General features: G+C 50.3%; 1 protein-coding gene across 2 annotated transcripts in view; it reads left to right on the plus strand.

Moving 5' to 3' along the window:
• The window catches only part of LOC137344336 (voltage-dependent L-type calcium channel subunit alpha-1S-like), a 198,909-nt gene that overhangs the window by 129,657 nt on the left and 50,895 nt on the right, over window positions 1-18,357 (plus strand). For both annotated transcript variants that reach the window (XM_068007199.1, XM_068007198.1), the window contains exons 13-16: window positions 973-1,093; window positions 2,590-2,704; window positions 4,132-4,231; window positions 10,454-10,523. In XM_068007199.1, the coding sequence (XP_067863300.1) occupies window positions 973-1,093; window positions 2,590-2,704; window positions 4,132-4,231; window positions 10,454-10,523 (406 nt within the window). The remainder of the gene's footprint in view (window positions 1-972; window positions 1,094-2,589; window positions 2,705-4,131; window positions 4,232-10,453; window positions 10,524-18,357) is intronic.

An 18,357-nucleotide genomic window follows, 5' to 3' on the forward strand; every position in this document is an offset into this window, starting at 1 on the left:
AGGCCCAATCCCCCTCCCCGGTCTGGGGGCAGGCCCAATCCCCCTCCCCGGTCTGGGGGCAGGCCCACTCCCCCTCCCCGGTCTGGGGGCAGGCCCACTCCCCCTCCCCGGTCTGGGGGCAGGCCCACTCCCCCTCCCCGGTCTGGGGGCAGGCCCAATCCCCCTCCCCGGTCTGGGGGCAGGCCCAATCCCCGTCCCCGGTCTGGGGGCAGGCCCAATCCCCCTCCCGGTCTGGGGGCAGGCCCAATCCCCCTCCCGGTCTGGGGGCAGGCCCACTCCCCCTCCCCTGTCTGGGGGCAGGCCCAATCCCCGTCCCCGGTCTGGGGGCAGGCCCAATCCCCCTCCCGGTCTGGGGGCAGGCCCAATCCCCGTCCCCGGTCTGGGGGCAGGCCCAATCCCCCTCCCGGTCTGGGGGCAGGCCCAATCCCCCTCCCGGTCTGGGGGCAGGCCCAATCCCCTTTCCGGTCTGGGGGCAGGCCCACTCCCCCCCGGTCTGGGGGCAGGCCCAATCCCCCTCCCGGTCTGGGGGCAGGCCCAATCCCGCCCCCCCGCCCCCCACCCCCGGTCTGGGGGCAGGCCCACTCCCGCTGAGCTCAGTGCCCCCCCCACAAAGAGGGTGGGGCAGAAATATGTTCAGAACGGGAAGATGTGTCTTTGAATAAACACAAGAAGCTCAGGCAGTAATAGCCTTTCACTCAGAGTCACCCCTCCCCCTCCCTCTGGTTCTCCCTCTACCTTTTGCCCCTCCCTCTAGCCTCTACTCCCCTCCCTCTACCCCCTCCCTCCACCTCCTTCTACCCACTCCCCTCCCCCTCCTTCCACTTCCACCCCCCACTCGAAGAGAAGGACCTTGAACTGTTGGGCAGTGTTTCCTCGGAGCTGCAATGGCCGAACGTGACAGTCCCATGTGTTTGTGGCTGTGTGACTGGGCGAGGAATGGACTAAACCTCTAACCCATTCTGTTTGGTGCAGATATTGACCGGTGAGGACTGGAATTCCGTTATGAATGACGGCATCATGGCCTATGGAGGGCCGTCTTTCCCCGGGGTGCTGGTCTGTATTTACTTCATCATCCTGTTCGTCTGTGGGAACTGTATCCTTCAGTGTGGGTGATGTTACAGTGAGTGAGGTGTAGGTGAGGAGAGATTACAGCACAGAAACAGGCCATTTGTCCCAACTGGCTTGTGCCAGTGTTTATGCTCCACACGAGCCTCCTCCCTCCCCTCTTCCTCTAACCCTATCAGTATATCATAGAATCATGGAAAATTACGGCACAGAAGGCGGCCATTTGGCCCATCGTGTCCGTGCCGGCCGAGAAAGAGTTTCCAGCTTAATCCCACATTCCCGCACTTGGTCCGTAGCCCTGTAGGTTACAGCACTTCAGGTGCACATCCAAGTACTTTTTAAATGAGTTGAGGGTTTCTGCCTCTCCCACCCTTTCAGGCGGTGAGTTCCAGACCCCCACCACCCTCTGGGTGAGAAAATTCTCAGTTCCCGTCTAATCCTTCTACCAATTACTTTAAATCTGTGCCCCCTGGTTATTGACCCCTCTGCTAAGGGAAATAGGTCCTTCCTATCCACTCTATCTGGGTCCCTCATAATTTTATACACCTCAATTAAATCTCCCCTCAGCCTCCTCTTCCAAAGAAAACAACCCCAGTCTATCCAATCTTTCCTCATAGCTAAAATTCTCCAGTCCTGGCAACATCCTCGTAAATCTCCTCTGTACCCTCTCCAGTGCAATCACATCTTTCCTGTAATGTGGTGACCAGAACTGTACACAGTTCTCAAGCTGTGGGCTAACTAATGTTTTATACAGTTCGAGCATAACCTCCCTGCTCTTATATTCTATGCCTCGGCTAATAAAGGAAAGTATCCCGTATGCCTTCTTAACCACCTTATCTACCTGTCCCTCCACCTTCAGGGATCTGTGGACATGCACTCCAAGGTCCCTCACTTCCTCTACACCTCTCAGTATCCTGCCTTTTATTGTGTACTCCCTTGCCTTGTTTGCTCCCCTTCACACTTCTCCGGATTGAACTCCATTTGCCACTTTTCTGCCCACCTGACCAGTCCATTGATATCTTCCTGCAGTCTACAGCTTTCCTCCTCACTATCAACCACACGGCCAATTTTTGTATCATCTGCAAACTTCTTGATCAAGCCCCCTACATTTAAGTCCAAATCATTAATATATACCACAAAAAGCAAGGGACCTAATACTGAGCCCTGTAGAACCCCACTGGAAACAGCCTTCCAGTCACAAAAACACCTGTCAACCATTACCCTTTGCTTCCTGCCACTGAGCCAATTTTGGATCCAACTAGCCACTTTCCCTTAGATCCCATGGGCTTTTACTTTTTGACTAGTCTGCCATGTGGGACCTTGCTAAAATCCATGTACACTACATCAAACGCGCTACCCTCATCGACCCTCCTTGTTACCTCCTCAAAAAATTCAATCAAATTAGTCAGACACGACCTTCCCTTAACAAATCCATGCTGACTGTCCTTGATTAAACCGTCAATTAGTTTGTCCCTGTGTTTGTATATTTGGGGTATATTTTGTTCCTGAGCCCGGTTTCAACAGATATTCTTTTGAACGTTTTCTTGGCAATCGCAGTTGACAATCTGGCAGAGGCAGAAAGTCTGACATCAGCACAGAGGGAAGCTGCTGAGGAGAAGGAGAGGAGGAGGTTGGAGAGGTGAGTGTGGAGGAGGTGAGTGTGACTGGAGGTGAGCGTGACTGGAGGTGAGCGTGACTGGAGGTGAGCGTGACTGGAGGGGAGCGTGACTGGAGGGGAGCGTGACTGGAGGGGAGCGTGACTGGAGGGGAGCGTGACTGGAGGGGAGCGTGACTGGAGGGGAGCGTGACTGGAGGGGAGCGTGACTGGAGGGGAGCGTGACTGGAGGGGAGCGTGACTGGAGGGGAGCGTGACTGGAGGGGAGCGTGACTGGAGGGGAGCGTGACTGGAGGGGAGCGTGACTGGAGGGGAGCGTGACTGGAGGGGAGCGTGACTGGAGGGGAGCGTGACTGGAGGGGAGCGTGACTGGAGGGGAGCGTGACTGGAGGGGAGCGTGACTGGAGGGGAGCGTGACTGGAGGGGAGCGTGACTGGAGGGGAGCGTGACTGGAGGGGAGCGTGACTGGAGGGGAGCGTGACTGGAGGGGAGCGTGACTGGAGGGGAGCGTGACTGGAGGGGAGCGTGACTGGAGGGGAGCGTGACTGGAGGGGAGCGTGACTGGAGGGGAGCGTGACTGGAGGGGAGCGTGACTGGAGGGGAGCGTGACTGGAGGGGAGCGTGACTGGAGGGGAGCGTGACTGGAGGGGAGCGTGACTGGAGGGGAGCGTGACTGGAGGGGAGCGTGACTGGAGGGGAGCGTGACTGGAGGGGAGCGTGACTGGAGGGGAGCGTGACTGGAGGGGAGCGTGACTGGAGGATGGATGGGGGAGTGTGGAGGAGGTGAGCGTGGAGGAGGTGAGCGTGGAGGAGGTGAGCGTGGAGGAGGTGAGCGTGGAGGAGGTGAGCGTGGAGGAGGTGAGCGTGGAGGAGGTGAGGGGTGGCTCTTGATCTGAGGAGAAGGCCCCTGGTGATGGGGAGAAGGTTCTCCATCATCGGGAGCAATTGGGAGGGGTACAAATATCAGGGACAGACTGGCAGTTCACTGCTGCGATTGGATGGGTGATGAGGTGCCTCTCACTCAACAGAAGTTGCATATTTAGAAAGTTCACTCCCTCCCTCCCCCCCCCCCCCCCTGCCAGAGTTTATTTCGGGCGGGTGATCTAAATTTTGAATGTGCGTCTTCTCACAAACATCAGGAGCTGGATCACTCCATTTTTCCCATCTTCTTTATTTCCCTGATCCCACGCCCCAGGCTCGGTAACTGAGAACTGGTACAGGCCCCAGGCTCGGTAACTGAGAACTGGTACAGGCCCCAGGCTTAGCACCAAGTTCCAGTCCTTGTAAGTTTGCTGACCAATAACACAGTTTTCCCTGTTTGGCTTATTGCACTGTGTCAATATGCAGTGGGGGTTTAGTTGTCTCTGGGAGCAGCTCCTGGGTTACGGAGGGTCTCTGTAGTCTGTACTTCAGGTGCCTGTTCAATCCTGCACTCTGCTTTGAATACTCAGGGCTGCCAACCCAGGCCGATCGGAGGAGGAGAAGCAGCTGCTGTTGAAGAAACTCGAGCTGGCAAAGCTGAAGGCCGAGGGGATCCCCACCACTGCCAAGGTCGACATAAAACCTGCCGTGTCGGCCCGTCACTACTTTGTGTCAGGACCAATAACTCAGTCAGGCTTTCAGTTGGGCCCTGTCAGCAAACTCTGCACAACACAGGCACTGTGATGCTGTCAGTACGCTGACTGATACACACGCCTGGCTTGGAATTGTATAACATGGGGAGGGGAATATAGATGTACACGGGAGAGGGAGACTCTGGGTTGGGTATAGATGTACACGGGAGAGGGAGACTCTGGGTTGGGTATAGATGTACACGGGAGAGGGAGACTCTGGGTTGGGTATAGATGTACACGGGAGAGGGAGACTCTGGGTTGGGTATAGATGTACACGGGAGAGGGAGACTCTGGGTTGGGTATAGATGTACACGGGAGAGGGAGACTCTGGGTTGGGTATAGATGTACACGGGAGAGGGAGACTCTGGGTTGGGTATAGATGTACACGGGGGAGGGAGACTCTGGGTTGGGTATAGATGTACACGGGAGAGGGAGACTCTGGGTTGGGTATAGATGTACACGGGAGAGGGAGACTCTGGGTTGGGTATAGATGTACACGGGGGAGGGGATACTCTGGGTTGGGTATAGATGTACACGGGGGAGGGGATACTCTGGGTTGGGTATAGATGTACACGGGAGAGGGAGACTCTGGGTTGGGTATAGATGTACACGGGAGAGGGAGACTCTGGGTTGGGTATAGATGTACACGGGAGAGGGGATACTCTGGGTTGGATATAGATGTACACAGGGGAGGGGAGACTCTGGTAGGAACATAGGAACATAGGAACAGGAGTAGGCCATTCAGCCCCTCGTGCCTGCTCCGCCATGTGATAAGATCATGGCTGATCTGTGATCTAACTCCATATACCTGCCTTTGGCCCATATCCCTTAATACCTTTGGTTGCCAAAAAGCGATCTATCTCAGATTTAAAATTAGCAATTGAGCTAGTATCAATTGCCGTTTGCAGAAGAGAGTTCCAAACTTCTACCACCCTTTGTGTGTAGAAATGTTTTTAAATCTCACTCCTGAAAGGTCTGGCTCTAATTTTTAGACTGTGCCCCCTACTCCGAGAATCCCCAACCAGTGGAAATAGTTTCTCTCTATCCACCCTATCCGTTCCCCTTAATATCTTATAAACTTCGATCAGATCATCCCTTAATAACCTTCTAAACTCGAGAGAATACAACCCCAATTTGTGTAATCTCTCCTCGTAACTTAACCCTTGAAGTCCGGGTATCATTCTAGTAAACCTACGCTGCACTCCCTCCAAGGCCAATATGTCCTTCCGAAGGTGCGGTGCCCAGAACTGCTCACAGTACTCCAGGTGCGGTCTAACCAGGGTTTTGTATAGCTGCAGCATAACTTCTGCCCCCTTGTACTCTAGTCCTCTAGATATAAAGGCCAACATTCCATTTGCCTTCTTGATTATTTTCTGCACCTGTTCATGACACTTCGATGATCTATGTACCTGAACCCCTAAGTCCCTTTGGATATCCACTGTTTTTAACTTTTTACCATTTAGAAAGTACCCTGTTCTATCCTTTTTTGATCCAAAGTGGATGACCTCACATTTGTCTACATTGAATTCCATTTGCCACAGTTTTGCCCATTCACCTAATCTATCAATATCGCTTTGTAATTTTATGTTTTCATCTACACTGCTTACAATGCCACCAATCTTTGTGTCATCGGCAAACTTAGATATGAGACTTTCTATGCCTTCATCTCAGTCGTTAATAAATATTGTGACTAATTGAGGCCCCAAGACAGATCCCTGCGGGACTCCACTAGTCACATCCTGCCAATGTGAGTACCTACCCATTATCCCTACTCTCTGTCGCCTTTCGCTCAGCCAACTTCCTAACCAAGTCCATACTTTTCCCTCGATTTCATGGGCTTCTATCTTAGCTAACAGTCTCTTATGTGGGACCTTATCAAATGCCTTCTGGAAGTCCATATAAATAACATCCATTGACATTCCCCTGTCCACTACTTTAGTCACCTCTTCAAAAAATTCAATCAGGTTTGTCAGGCACGACCTACCTTTCACAAATCCATGCTCGCTCTCTCTGATTAACTGAAAATTCTCGAGGTGTTCAGTCACCCTATCCTTAATTACAGATTCCAGCATTTTCCCCACAACAGATGTTTGGCTAACTGGTCTATAATTCCCTGGTTTCCCTCTCCTTTCTTAAAAAGCGGAGCAACATGTGCAATTTTCCAATCGAGAGGGACAGTTCCTGAATCTAGAGAACTTTGAAAGATTATAGTTAGGGCATCTGCAATGTGCTCACCTACTTCCTTTAAAACCCTGGGATGGAAACCATCTGGTCCTGGGGATTTGTCACTCTTTAATGCTATTATTTTCTTCATTACTATTGCTTTACTTATGTTAATTTTATCGAGTCCCTGTCCCCGATTCACATAGATTGGGAAAAGCAGACCAGCAACTGTCAGAAAGGTAGTGAATTTCGTGAATGTGTCCGGGATAGTTTTCTGCAGCAGTATGTCCGAGAGGCAACAAGGGGGCAAGCCATACTAGATTTAGTAATGAGTAATGAACCAGATTTAGTTAACGACTTAACTGTGCGTGAACATCTATCCAATAGTGATCATAACATGATCGAGTTCAATGTCGTGTTTGAAAGGGAAAAAAGTGAATCAGCTGCTAAGATTCTAGACTTGGGTAAGGCCGACTTCAATGGGATGAGACAGAGACTGTCCACAATAAACTGGGCAAATCTGTTAATGGGTAAAACGACTGATGATCAGTGGGAAATGTTTAAAGAAACATTTAACGTGATACAGAATCGGTTTATACCCCTGAGGGGCAAGAACTCTACTTGCCAAAAAAAACAGCCATGGACAACTAAAGAGGTAAGGGACAGTATAAGACATAAGGAAAGGGCATAGAAAAAGGCAAAAAATGGCACAGATCCTGGCGAATGGGAAAGATACAAAGATCAACAATGGGTCACAAAACAGATAGTAAGAGCTACAAAAAGAGAGTATGAAAAGAAACTCGCAAAGGATATCAAAACCAATACGAAGAACTTTTATAGTTATATTAGGAAAAAGAGGGTGGTATAGATGTCCACAGGGGAGGGGAGACTCTGGGTTGGATATTGATGTACACTGGGATGATATACTCTGTGTTGGGTATCATAGAATCATAGAAATTTACAGCACAAAAGGAGGCCATTTGGCCCATCATGTCTATGCCGGCCGAAAAAGAGCAACCCAGCCTAATCCAACTTTCCCGCACTTGGACCGTAGCCCTGTAGGTCACAGCACTTCAGGTGCACATCCAAGTACTTTTTAAATGAGTTGAGGGTTTCTGCCTCTCCCACCCTTTCAGGCAGTGAGTTCCAGACCCCCACCACCCTCTGGGTGAAAAAATTTCTCCTCAGCTCCCCTCTAATCCATCTACCAATTACTTTAAATCTCTGCCCCCTGGTTATTGACCTCTCTGCTAAGGGAAATAGGTCCTCCCTATCCACTCTATCTCGGCCCCTCATAATTTTATACACCTCAATTAAATCTCCCCTCAGCCTCCTCTGTTCCAAAGAAAACAACCCCAGCCTATCCAATCTTTCCTCATAGCTAAAATTCTCCAGTCCTGGCAACATCCTCGTAGATCTCCTCTGTACCCTCTCTAGTGCAATCACATCTTTCCTGTATGTGGTGACGAGAACTGTACACAGTACTCAAGCTGTGGCCTAACTAGTGTTTTGTACAGTTCCAGCATAACATCCCTGCTCTTATATTCTGTGCTTTGGCTAATAAAGGAAAATATCCCGTATGCCTTCTTAACCACCTTATCTATCTGTCCTGCTACCTTCAGGGATCTGTGGACATGCACTCCAAGGTCCCTCTGTTCCTTTGGACCTCTCAGTATCCTCCCATTTATTGTGTATTCCCTTGCCTTGTTTGCCCTCCCCAAATTCATTACCTCACACTTCTCTGGATTGAATTCCATTTGCCACTTTTCTGCCCACCTGACCAGTCCATTGATATCTTCCTGCAATCTACAGCTTTCCTCCTCGCTGTCAACCACACGGCCAATTTTTGTATCATCTGCAAACTTCTTAATCATGCCCTACATTGATATATATCACAAAAAGCAAGGGACTTAGTACTGAGCCTTACGGAACCCCACTGGAAACAGCCTTCCAGTCACAAAAACACCCGTTGACCATTACCCTTTGCTTCCTGCCACTGAGCCAATTTTGGATTCAATTTGCCACTTTCCGTTGGATCCCATGGGCTTTTACTTTTTTGACCAGTCTGCCATGTGGGACCTTGTCAAAAGCCTTGCTAAAATCCATGTAGACTACATCAAACGCACTACCCTCATCGACCCTCCTTGTTACCTCCTCAAAAAATTCAATCAAGTTAGTCAGACACGACTTTCCCTTAACAAATCCCTGCTGACTGTCCTTGATTAATCCGAGCCTTTCTAAGTGACGATAAATACTGTCCCTCACAATTTTTTCCAATAATTTGCCCACCACCGAGGATAGGCTGACTAGCCTATAATGACTCGATCTATCCCTTTCTCCCTTTTTAAACAACGGTACAATGTTAGCAGTCCTCCAATACCACACCTGTAGCCAGAGAGCATTGGAAAATGATGGTCAGAACCTCCTATATATGTATAGATGTATACTTGGATGGATATACTCTGGGTTGCGTACAGACATACATGGGGGAGAGGAGACTCTGTGTTGGGTATAGATGTACACAGGGGAGGGGAGACTGGGTTGGGTAGAGATGTACACAGGGGAGGGGAGACTGGATTGGTAGAGATGTACACGGGGAGGGGAGACTGGGTTGGGTAGAGATGTACACAGGGGAGGGGAGACTGGGTTGGGTAGAGATGTACACAGGGGAGGGGAGACTGGATTGGGTAGAGATGTACACAGGGGAGGGGACACTGGGTTGGGTAGAGATGTACACAGGGGAGGGGAGACTGGGTTGGGTCGAGATGTACACGGGGAGGGGAGACTGGATTGGGTGGAGATGCACCCAGGGGAGGGGAGACTGGATTGGGTAGAGATGTACACGGGGAGGGGAGACTGGATTGGGTAGAGATGTACACGGGGAGGGTTGACTGGATTGGGTAGAGATGCACACAGGGGAGGGGAGACTGTGTGTTGGGTAGAGATGTACACGGGGAGGGGAGACTGGATTGGGTAGAGATGTACACAGGGGAGGGGAGACTGGATTGGTAGAGATGTACACGGGGAGGGGAGACTGGATTGGGTAGAGATGTACACAGGGAGGGGAGACTGGATTGGGTAGAGATGTACACAGGGGAGGGGAGACTGGATTGGTAGAGATGTACACGGGGAGGGGAGACTGGATTGGGTAGAGATGTACACAGGGAGGGGAGACTGGATTGGGTAGAGATGTACACGGGGAGGGGAGACTGGATTGGTAGAGATGTACACAGGGGAGGGGAGACTGGATTGGTAGAGATGTACACAGGGGAGGGGAGACAGGGTTGGGTAGAGATGTACACAGGGGAGGGGAGACTGGGTTGGGTAGAGATGTACACGGGGAGGGGAGACTGGGTTGGGTCGAGATGTACACGGGGAGGGGAGACTGGATTGGGTAGAGATGTACACAGAGTGGGGGAGACTGGATTGGGTAGAGATGTACACAGGGGAGGGGAGACTGGGTTGGGTAGAGATGTACACGGGGAGGGGAGACTGGATTGGGTAGAGATGTACACGGGGAGGGGAGACTGGATTGGGTAGAGATGTACACGGGGAGGGGAGACTGGATTGGTAGAGATGTACACGGGGAGGGGAGACTGGATTGGGTAGAGATGTACACGGGGAGGGGAGACTGGATTGGTAGAGATGTACACGGGGAGGGGAGACTGGGTTGGGTAGAGATGTACACGGGGAGGGGAGACTGTTGGTTGGGTAGAGATGTACACAGGGGAGGGGAGACGGTGGGTTGGGTAGAGATGTACACGGGGAGGGGAGACTGGGTTGGGTAGAGATGTACACGGGGAGGGGAGACTGTTGGTTGGGTAGAGATGTACACAGGGGAGGGGAGACTGTGGGTTGGGTAGAGATGTACACAGGGGAGGGGAGACTGTGGGTTGGGTAGAGATGTACACAGGGGAGGGGAGACTGTGGGTTGGGTAGAGATGTACACGGGAGCATTGGTGCTGAATTACTCAAGGGAGCTCTTTTACATTTGCAGCTTAAAGTGGATGAATTTGAAGCGAATGTTAATGAAGTGAAGGATCCCTACCCTTCGAATGACTTTCCAGGTAATGCCCAACACCAATTGCTGATTCCATCTCAGTGAGGAGGCCTCGTGGGTTCAGAATGAACTTGTATTTATATAGCACCTTTCACGGCCTCAGGACATCCCAAAGCGCTTTACAGCCAATGAAATACTTTTGAAGTGTGGTCACTGTTGTAATGGTAGAAAACACAGCAGCAAATAGCACACAGCAAGATCCCACAAACAGCAATGTGATAAATGACCAGATAATCTGTTCTTAGTAATGTTGGCTGAGAACCCCATTCCCTAGCCACGGACTCCATCCCTCTCCCTGACCACTATCTGAGGTTGAACCAGACCGTTCGCAACCTTGGCGTCGTATTTGACCCTGAGATGAGCTTCTGATCACATATCCGCTCCATCACCAAGACCACCTACTTCCACTTACGTAACATCGCCCGTCTCCACCCCTGCCTCAGCTCATCTGCTGCTGAAACCCTCATTCATGCTTTTATTACCTCCAGACTCAACTATTCCAATGCTCTCCTGGCCGGCCTCCCATCTTCCACCCTCCATAAACTTGAGCTCATCCTAAACTCTGCTGCCCGTATCCTAACTCGCACCAAGTCCCTTTCACCCATCACCCCTGTGTTCGCTGACCTATATTGGCTCCGGGTCCTGGAACACCTTGATTTTAAAATTTTCATCCTTGTGTTCAAGCCCCTCTATGGCCTCGCCCCTCCCTATCTCTGTAACCTCCTCCAGCCCTACAACCCCCCGAGGTCTCTGCGCTCCTCCAATTCTGGCCTCTTAAAATGGTGGATTTTAATCGCTCCACCATTGGCGGCTGTGTCCTCAGCTGCCTAGGTCTTAAGCTCTGGAATTCCTTCCCTAAACCTCTCCACCTCTCTACCTCTCCTCCTTTAAGACGTTCCTTAAAACCTATCTCTTTGACCAAACCTTTGGTCACCTGTCCTAAATCTCCTCATGTGGCTCAGTGTTAAATTTTGTTTGATAATCGCTCCTGTGAAGTGCCTTGGGATGTTTTACTACAGTAAAGGTTCTATATAAATACAAGTTGTTGTTGGTGATAAAATTTGACCTGGACATCAGGGAGACCTTTCCTGCTCTTCTTTGAATAGTGCCATGCGATCTTTTACATCCACCTGAGAGAGTACATGGGGTCTCAGTTTAACGTCTCATCTGAAAGATGGCACCTCCGACAGTGCAGCACTCCCTCATTACTGCACTGGGAGTGTCAGACTGGATTATGGGCTCAAGTCTCTGGAGCGGGACTTAAACTCATGACCTTTTGACTCAGAGGCGAGAGAGTTACTCACAGAGCTATAGCTGACATAGTGAGGCTAGATCCCAGTGAGGTTCGGATTCATGTGACCCAGAACTCGTGTGTACTCACCTGAAAAGAAAGATGTTTGAGGAACATTGTACCTACGTGCAGGCTGAGGTCAGTGTCGGAGGATGTGCTTTGGGCGCATCACGGAAGCTTTCTCTTCCTTGCCAATGGAGTGAGTGACAACTTCACTGGAATCTGCAGCCGATCCCCAGCTAAGAAACCTCCAGGGGCCAGGCCCAGTCGGGGCCTCCACCCCCACAGAAACTCTGACTGCAGCTCTGGAGGGAACAGGGAAGTGAAAGGAGCACAGCAAGGACAGTGGAGACCCAGGGCTGTGTCCCACAGGGTCAGGAACTGAGAGCTGCCGTTAGACCAGCCCCTGCTGATCAGTGGGTAGCTCTGCGACCCTGCAGCCTCATATTGTCACTCTCAGGACAGTAATAGGCCAGGCCTCTGGCCTTTCCCCTCAGAGCACCAGGCCAGTGTAACGGGAGCGGTGAGACCAGGCTGTCCAGGACCTCCCTCCAGAGACGCAGCTCGCGATCGTTCCCTGCCAGGAGCAACCTGCCATGGGATGTGGGCTATCTCAGTCCCCTGAGCCTTTTGTAGAGCATGATCTGTCACTCCATCTCATTCTTTCTGTTTCTCTCTGTCTCTCTGTCACTTCTCTCTCTCTGTCACTTTCTCTCTCTGTCTCTCTGTCACTTCTCTCTCTGTCACTTTCTCTCTCTGTCTCTCTGTCACTTCTCTCTCTCTGTCACTTTCTCTCTCTGTCTCTCTGTCACTTCTCTCTCTGTCACTTCTCTCTCTCTGTCACTTTCTCTCTCTGTCTCTCTGTCACTTCTCTCTCTCTGTCACTTTCTCTCTCTGTCTCTCTGTCACTTCTCTCTCTGTCACTTCTCTCTCTCTGTCACTTTCTCTCTCTGTCTCTCTGTCACTTCTCTCTCTGTCACTTTCTCTCTCTGTCTCTCTGTCACTTCTCTCTCTGTCACTTTCTCTCTCTGTCTCTCTGTCACTTCTCTCTCTCTGTCACTTTCTCTCTCTGTCTCTCTGTCACTTCTCTCTCTGTCACTTCTCTCTCTCTGTCACTTTCTCTCTCTGTCTCTCTGTCACTTCTCTCTCTCTGTCACTTTCTCTCTCTGTCTCTCTGTCACTTCTCTCTCTGTCACTTCTCTCTCTCTGTCACTTTCTCTCTCTGTCTCTCTGTCACTTCTCTCTCTGTCACTTTCTCTCTCTGTCTCTCTGTCACTTCTCTCTCTGTCACTTCTCTCTCTGTCACTTTCTCTCTCTGTCTCTCTGTCACTTCTCTCTCTGTCACTTCTCTCTCTGTCACTTTCTCTCTCTGTCTCTCTGTCACTTCTCTCTCTGTCACTTTCTCTCTCTGTCTCTCTGACACTTCTCTCTCTCTGTCACTTTCTCTCTCTGTCTCTCTGTCACTTCTCTCTCTGTCACTTCTCTCTCTCTGTCACTTTCTCTCTCTGTCTCTCTGTCACTTCTCTCTCTGTCACTTTCTCTCTCTGTCTCTCTGTCACTTCTCTCTCTGTCACTTCTCTCTCTGTCACTTCTCTCTCTGTCACTTTCTCTCTCTGTCTCTCTGTCACTTCTCTCTCTGTCACTTCTCTCTCTGTCACTTTCTCTCTCTGTCTCTCTGTCACTTCTCTCTCTGTCACTTTCTCTCTCTGTCTCTCTGACACTTCTCTCTCTCTGTCACTTTCTCTCTCTGTCTCTCTGTCACTTCTCTCTCTGTCACTTCTCTCTCTCTGTCACTTTCTCTCTCTGTCTCTCTGTCACTTCTCTCTCTGTCACTTTCTCTCTCTGTCTCTCTGTCACTTCTCTCTCTGTCACTTCTCTCTCTGTCACTTTCTCTCTCTGTCTCTCTGTCACTTCTCTCTCTGTCACTTTCTCTCTCTGTCTCTCTGACACTTCTCTCTCTCTGTCACTTTCTCTCACTGTCTCTCTGTCACTTCTCTCTCTCTCTCTTTCTCTCACTTTTCTCTCTGTGTCACTTTCTCTCTCCCTCTCTCACTTTTTCCTCTTTCTCTGTGTCACTTTCTCTGTGTCACTTTCTTTCTCTGTCACTTTTTCTCTCTCTCTCTCTCTTTCTCTCTCTCTCTCCCTCTCTCTCTCTCTCTCCCTCTCTCTCTTTCTCTCTCACTCTCTGTCACGTTCTTTCTCACTCTCTGTCACTTTCTTTCTCTCTCTGTCACTTTCTCTATCTCTCTTTCTGTCACTTTCTCTGTCACTTTCTCTCTCCTCTCTCTGTCACTTTCTCTCTCTGTCACTTTCTCTCTCTCTGTGTCACTTTCTCTCTCTGTCACTTTCTCTCTCTCTCTGTCACTTTCTCTCTCTCACTTTCTCTATCTCTGACTCTCTCTCTCCCCCTCTCTGTCACTTTTTCTCTCTCTCCCCCTCTCTCTTGCTCTGTCTCTCTCTTCCCCTCTCTCTCCCTCTGTCTATCTCTGTCTCTCTCTCTCTCTCTCTCTCTCCATCTCTCCCTCTCCGTCTACCTTTCTCTCTTTGTCACTTTCTCTCTCTCTCTGTCACTTTCTCTCTCTCTTTCTCCCTCTCTTTCTTTCTCTTTCTCTCTCACTCTGTCACTTTCTCTCTCTGTCTGTCACTTTCTTTTTCTCTCTCTCTGTCACTTTCTTTCTCTCCCTCACTTTCCCTCTCTCTCTGTCACTTTCTTTCTCTCTCTCACTTTCCCTCTCTGTCACTTTCTCTCTCTCTCTCTGTCACTTTCTCTCTCTCTTTCTCCCTCTCTTTCTCTCTCACTCTGTCACTTTCTCTCTCTGTCTGTCACTTTCTTTTTCTCTCTCTCTGTCACTTTCTTTCTCTCTCTCACTTTCCCTCTCTCTCTGTCACTTTCTTTCACTCTCACTTTCCCTCTCTCTCTGTCACTTTCTTTCTCTCTCTCTGTCACTTTCTTTCTCTCTCTCTGTCACTTCCTCTCTCTCTCTGTCACTTTCTCTCACTCTGTCGCTTTCTCTCTCTCTCTGTCGCTTTCTCTCTCTCTCTGCCACTTTCTCTCTCTCTGCCACTTTCTCTCTCTCTGTCACTTTCTCTATCTCTGACTCTCTCCCCCTCTCTGTCACTTTCTCTCTCTGTCTGTCACTTTCTTTTTCTCTCTCTCTGTCACTTTCTTTCTCTCTCTCACTTTCCCTCTCTCTCTGTCATCCTCTTTCTCTCTGTCACTTTCCCTCTCTCTCTGTCACTTTCTTTCTCTCTCTCTGTCACTTTCTTTCTCTCTCTCTGTCACTTTCTTTCTCTCTCTCTGTCACTTTCTTTCTCTCTCTCTGTCACTTTCTCTCTCTCTCTCTCTGTCGCTTTCTCTCTCTCTCTGTCACTCTCTCTCTCTGCCACTTTCTCTCTCTCTGTCACTTTCTCTATCTCTGACTCCCCCTCTCTGTCACTTTTTCTCTCTCTCCCCTTCTCTCTCGCTCTGTCTCTCTCTTCCCCTCTCTCTCCCTCTGTCTATCTCTGTCTCTCTCTCTCTCTGTCTCTCTCTCTCTGTCTCTCTCTCTCTGTCTCTCTCTCTCCGTCTCTCCCTCTCCATCTACCTTTCTCTCTTTGTCACTTTCTCTCTGTTACTTCTCTCTCTCTGTCACTTTCTCTCACTTTCTCTCTCTTTCTCTCTGTCACTTTCTCTCTCTCTCTGTCACTTTCTCTCTCTCTCTGTCACTTTCTCTCTCTCTCTGTCACTTTCTCTCTCTCTCTGTCACTTTCTCTCTCTCTCTGTCACTTTCTCTCTCTGTCACTTTCTCTCTCTGTCACTTTCTCTCTCTCTGTCACTTTCTCTATCTCTGACTCTCTCTCTCCCCCTCTCTCTCCCTCTGTCTATCTCTGTCTCTCTCTCTCTGTATCACTGTCTCTCTCTCTCTGTATCACTGTCTCTCCCTCTCCGTCTACCTTTCTCTCTTTGTCACTTTCTCTCTGTCACTTTCTCTCTCTCTCTGTCACTTTCTCTCTCTCTGTCACTTTCTCTCTCTCTCTCTGTCACTTTCTCGATCTCTCTCTCTGTCACTTTCTCGATCTCTCTCTCTGTCACTTTCTCGATCTCTCTCTCTGTCACTTTCTCGATCTCTCTCTCTGTCACTTTCTCTCTCCCTTTCTCCCTCTCTCTCTTTCTCTCTCACTCTCTGTCACTTTCCCTCTCTCTGTGTCACTTTCCCGCTCTCTCTGTCACTTTCTCTCTTTCTCTCTGTGTCACTTTCTCTTTCTCTCTCTCTGTCACTTTCTCTCTCTTCTCTCTCTTTCACTTTCTCTGACTCTCTCTCTCACTGACTCTCTCTCTCTCTGACTCTCTCTCTTTCTGTCTTTCTCTCCCTCTCTCACTCTCTCCATCTACCTCTCTGTCACTTTCTCTCTCTCTGTCACTTTCTCTCTCTCTGTCACTTTCTCTCTCTCTGTCACTTTCTCTCTCTCTGTCACTTTCTCTCTCTCTCTGTCACTTTCTCTCTCTCTCTGTCACTATCGCTCTCTCTCTTTCTCTATCTCTGTCACTTATCTCTGTCACTTTCTCTCTCTGTCACTTTCTCTTTCTGTCACTCTCTCTCTCTGTCACTTTCTCTCTCTCTGTCACTTTCTCTCTCTCTGTCACCTTTTCTCTCTCTCTGCCACTTTCTCTATCTCTCTGTCACTTTCTCTGTCACTTTCTCTCTCTCTGTCACCTTTTCTCTCTCTCTGCCACTTTCTCTATCTCTCTGTCACTTTCTCTGGCACTTTCTCTCTCTTCTCTCTGTCACTTTCTCTGGCACTTTCTCTCTCTTCTCTCTCTGTCACTTTCTCTCTGTGTCACTTTTTCTCTCTGTGTCACTTTCTCTCTCTCTCTGTCACCTCTCTCTCTCTCTCTGCCACTTTCTCTATCTCTCTGTCACTTTCTCTGGCACTTTCTCTCTCTTCTCTCTCTCTGTCACTTTCTCTCACTGACTCTCTCTCTCTCTTTCTGACTCTCTCTCTTTCTGACTCTCTCTCTTTCTGACTCTCTCTCTTTCTGACTCTCTCTCTTTCTGTCTTTCTCTCCCCCCTCTCTCTCTACCTCTCTCTCTCTCCGTCTACCTCTCTTTCTCTCTCTCCGTCTACCTCTCTCTCTCCGTCTACCTCTCTCTCCATCTACCTCTCTCTCTCTGTCACTTCTCTCTCTCTTTCTCTCTGTCACTTTCTCTCTCTCTCTCTGCCACTTTCTCTCTCTCTCTGTCACCTGCTCTCTCTCTCTGCCACTTTCACTCTCTCTCTCTGTGTCACTTTCTCTCTCTCTCTGTCACTTTCTCTTTCTCTTTCTCTCTCTCTCTCTCTCTCTATATATATATATATATATATATATATATATATAAATAAAAGTGATGCATCTATATTGTGTCCATCATACATTCAAATATCCTTCACATGAAAACCTGATAGGTTCAAATCTCCCAGGAAAATTTCTGATTGGCTCACATTTTCCAGGATCCAATCAAAAACATTTATTTCACTGTTGCTGAGCAGATTACTCACAATCCTCGTTACCACAACCCAGTACCCCCTCCCCCAGTACCACGGTCCAGCGTCCCCTCCCCCAGTCCAGTGTCCCCTCCCCCAGTCCAGTGTCCCCTCCCCCAGTCCAGTGTCCCCTCCCCCGGTACCACGGTCCAGTGTCCCCTCCCCCAGCCCAGTGTCCCATCCCCCAGCCCAGTGCCCCCTCCTCCAGCCCAGTGTCCCCTCCCCCGGTACCACAGCCCAGTACCCCCCCAGGACCACAGCCCAGTGCCCCCTCCCCCAGCCCAGTGCCCCCTCCCCCAGCCCAGTGCCCCTTCCCCCAGCCCAGTGCCCCTTCTCCCAGTACCACAGCCCAGTGCCCCCTCCCCCAACCCAGTGCCCCCCCCCAGTACCACAGCCCAGTGCCCCGTCCCCCAGCCCTATGTCCCCTCCCCCACTGCTACAGCCCACTGCCCCCTCCCCCTCCCCAGCCCAATGTCCCTCCCCCAGTACCACAGCCCACTGTCCCCTCCCCCAGCCCTGTACCCCCTCCACCAGTACCACAGTCCACTGCCCCTTCCCCCAGCCCAGTGTCCCCTCCCCCTGGGCCACAGTCCAGCGTCCCTTCCCCTGGTACCACAGTCCAGTGCCCCCTCCCCCAGTATCATAGTCCAGTGCCCCCTCCCCTAGCCCAGTGCCCCCTCCCCCAGTACCACAGTCCAGTGCCCCCTCCCCCAGTACCATAGTCCAGTGCCCCCTCCACTTGCAAAAGCGTCACTTCTGATTGTCAGCAATGCCAATGGAGGGGCATTATAATATACTGAAGTCTGGAGTACAATATGTGCCCAGAGTCGGTTATACCTCAAAAGTGATCATTGCAACTTTGTTAGAAAGAATCATAATGGTCTCAGATATTTCAATGCAAGACAATGCAATGAACAGCCACCATCCTTTGAGTGAATGAAATGTCCGTGCGTTTCCCCCAGGTTGGACGCGTGGTGATCATCAATAGCCTCGGCTGAAGGTTGCACTCTGAGCCTCCCCTTGCCCTTGGTGTGTTCCATGAGTTGTA

The sequence above is a fragment of the Heptranchias perlo genome, chromosome 27, assembly GCF_035084215.1.
Source record: "Heptranchias perlo isolate sHepPer1 chromosome 27, sHepPer1.hap1, whole genome shotgun sequence".
Lineage (NCBI taxonomy): Eukaryota > Metazoa > Chordata > Chondrichthyes > Hexanchiformes > Hexanchidae > Heptranchias > Heptranchias perlo.